The sequence below is a fragment of the Egretta garzetta genome, unplaced genomic scaffold, assembly GCF_000687185.1.
Source record: "Egretta garzetta isolate BGI_Z169 unplaced genomic scaffold, ASM68718v1 scaffold138, whole genome shotgun sequence".
Lineage (NCBI taxonomy): Eukaryota > Metazoa > Chordata > Aves > Pelecaniformes > Ardeidae > Egretta > Egretta garzetta.
In genome coordinates, this window is record NW_009260598.1 from 1,359,587 (window position 1) to 1,363,200 (window position 3,614).

Genomic DNA, 3,614 nt, shown 5'->3' on the forward strand with positions numbered 1-3,614 from the left:
TATAAAATTTTCCCTCAGAGAGGTAAAAGATTTCATTAAAAAAAAGGAACACGGTTTCATGGTTTGACAACTGAATTTTTCTTTTAGCAGATTTTAAGGGCAACTGGGCTGGCAAGGTCTTAAATGCAGCTTACACTGATGGAATTTTTTACTATTGCTATGAAGCGCTATAGAAGTTTAAATTCATGAAAAAAAATTGTATTAGAGGCAACCCAAGCCATTCATACAAATTTAGTGGACAATTCTGAAGTTCATGACTATACACCTCTATCTATGAAGTGAGCACAGTGATACCAGCTTACCAACACACTAATGTATTATTTATGAAGGTGCATCAGTGATCCAAAGAGAAAAATCAGTGCAAAATAAGTAACTGCATATAACAATTAAAGGTAGAAAGAAATGGAGGCATACGCAAAGAAAATAAGCAATGACTGAGGAAGCTGCTGAAGAAAAGCATTTATTGTCCGCCGTGTTTTAGTTTTAAGCATGATTATTCCATTAGAGACTATCATACCACATCTGTGGAAGGTACCTGAATGGAGACAGCTACTTCCCAAGTCCTGGGTGATCAGTGTAAGAACAATACTGTTAAGTTATGTTTAACATTTCAAAGGATTCTCTTTACTTGTTCTGAGCGCAAACCAAGCACCTCAGCTCTGTTACGCCAAGTTGGTCTGAACCCTGCACAATTCTTCAACAGGATCAGAACCTTCAGACCCAAAGTAGTGGGCGCTGCCATGTGAGCTACCAGCGCACATCTCCTTAGAAGCAATTTATCATCCTATTTAAGTACATAAGGCATTTACTGGACTAAAGAATTTTACAGGTGTCTGCTGACAGCATAGTTTCCTGATACATTAAGAGGCACAATGAAGAAAAAGTCTCAAAACTTTTAGTGAGAAGCAAGCAGTTCTACCCATGGCATACCTCCATTCTCACAGATGGCTAACTGTTTTTATCTGAAACTGAAAAACCAATGAAGCCTAAAACCTACAGCCTGAAACATAACATTTCTGTCCAAATAGTTATTAACTTGGTAGCTATAAGGAAGCGGAAACATAATGTTACAACCAAAGGACTGGTCAGCATCCTGAATCAAAGGTGCTATCGGCCCAGTTTAGAGTTGTGATCATTTGACAATAACTTCAGGTGTTTGCAGCAGAGAGGTCACCAAAGTACAATGCAACTTCTGGGGGGCTGTCTTCAAACCCACTGACAGTCATGTACAAAGAGAGCTTTTCAGGAATCACACCCCACGTGTTTAGCAGAGAATTTGGCAGTATTTAGCAAAATCTGGCAAATTTTGAGAAGGCCTGGGAATAACAGCCCTTGCCCAGCTAGTCACAACTAAGGCATGCAACAACAGCTTTACTCTAGTGGTGCCAGGATTACTATCCTTTGCTTGAGTATCAACTCAAACCCCAGAATTTAAAAACAATACTTTAATACTGTTTACTTATTGATATGTTGTGATGACTAAAATTCCAGCAATCATGTTACCCAGGCACATACTGTATTAGGATTTTTGAAGATAATCTGTAATATACTTAAGAGTGACTTTACTGTATCATTAAAAAGAAAATTATTATGGTTCTTTTGGGGAGGTTTGGGGGTTTTTTTATGTTAAATTCAAAATGTTTCTGCCAAGTTAAAAAAAGCTCTCTTCATCTAGTATGACTGGGGAAAATAGCGTGGTTTTGTGTTTGGCATTTGGGGCTTTTTAATTTTTTTAATTTTTTTTTTTTCTTTTTTTTACACTGTGAAAAGTCTGAGCATTAACTGATCTAGATTTGACTGGGTACTCACTCTGTCACACAGCTCTTCAAACGTGCAGTCTGCAATGGTTCCACACGCTTTATTCAGCCTCAGCTCTCTGCCTTGCACTTTTAGAATCCTTGGTCTAGTTACTATGGGAACATGAACAAAGACTCAATCTTCTCTGGATAATTACTATAAAATTCATCTCTTACAGATAGGAAATGCATAGCTTGATGAATAATAGCACATGATTCAACACATAAATTAGACAAAATGCTGATACAATGACTGCCACTTGAGTGTGGCATCAACCCATATACAGCAATGGAACTTATTAATTGGTCAGTGGAGATTGGGCATTGTGTTCTAAATGTATTCTCTTTCAAGAGAAATTAACTTACGTACAATCATTTTGTTTCTGAGCCAGCTCATCAAACAACTTATCCATGACAGCCTCCACATCAGCTTCACTTGTGCTACAGTGAAAAGAATAATAGAATATGAAATTAATAACACTTGAAGCCAACATCAAACAGCTGCCTGAGCCTGCTTAGCTTTTTGCCCATAAAAAAGAGAACAGGATGTTATGCTCTAAATACAAACATTAGATTTAGAATACACTTAAAAGTAGAGAATATTAACTCTCAGGTAGATGATTCTGCCTTATTTGCATACACTGAAAGACTTCTGTGTTTTGAGCTGTTTCCAGTAATGAGGCAATATAGGCAGAGCAGATCCATTAACACTATGCGTACACAATGAGAAAAAAGGCTTCTGGCTCTATCTTGCATGCAAAATAAGAGCAAATAGACAAGGCAAGGCAGTCAAGCACCTAAAGAAGTATCCTTTGAAATTTCTGAGAGGGGACTTCGTGAAATTAAATATTGGAGGAGCTTTCGGGGGGGGTGGTGTGGTGTGGAAATCAAGTCAACTGATTGTATCGCTCAAACAATTTTCAAAATTAAACTATGAAATTCAATATACCAGCATGATCTCTGCATTAGTGATTTTACCATTTTCCACCCCTCTGTCCCCAACACTGTTTGGGAAAAGATCAACCACAGACAGTGAAAATGCAAAATATCTGTGCTGGGAGTTGAAGTAAAGTTTGTATTCATCTTCTGGTTGCCATGAGAATTATAAATCAGCCTGATTAGAGAATGGTTTTTGTCACTCAATGGGTTAGAAGGCCAACTTTTCCGTGTTTCATTCTTCAAGAAGACAGATAATATTTCTAGCTGAGTTTGAAAGCTGAGAATAGTTAATTAATGCTACGATAGACAATAAACTAGAACTAGGATATAGAACACTTCACTGAACTTTGTATGATCTCATGTGGTGTGAGAAGGCTGGTTTCATAGGTTGTAGATGCACTCTAGTTGCATCGCTTCACAGTTCTAGACCTCCTCTAAACGACAAGTGATGATTGGCATGCTACACAATTACTTTCTTGTTCATTAGGCCTTAAACTCCTTAAAAATGTTAATAGCAGAACCGAAATGACTATTTTTTAACTCAAGCTTAACCACAGCAAACCCTGTAGATACAATTTAAAAAAAAAACAAACCCAAAAAAAAAAACAACCCCAAAAAAACCCCACAAATAGCAAACCCTGTAGATACAATTTCAAAAAAAAAAACAAAAACAAAAAAAAAACAACCCCAAAAAAACCCCACAAACTTCTGCAAGTGCCATTTCGAACGCTTTAAAAAACCTTTTGGGGACAAGAGATGACATAAGATTGTAACTTCAAAAAAAGAATTTTCTTTTAACATTGATATCTGTGTGCTGCTTTCCTCTGACAAAATGACAAATGAAAAGGAAGAGACAAAGAAAAAAAAAAACAAACCACA

At 36.9% G+C, this 3,614-nt stretch overlaps 1 protein-coding gene across 1 annotated transcript in view; it reads right to left on the bottom strand.

Moving 5' to 3' along the window:
* Positions 1-3,614, bottom strand: part of AFG1L (AFG1 like ATPase) — a 74,126-nt gene that overhangs the window by 17,278 nt on the left and 53,234 nt on the right. Inside the window, exons 10-11 of the mRNA XM_035900305.1 lie at positions 2,167-2,237; positions 1,810-1,910 (exon numbers count right to left, since the gene is read on the bottom strand). Of these exons, the coding sequence (XP_035756198.1) occupies positions 1,810-1,910; positions 2,167-2,237 (172 nt within the window). The remainder of the gene's footprint in view (positions 1-1,809; positions 1,911-2,166; positions 2,238-3,614) is intronic.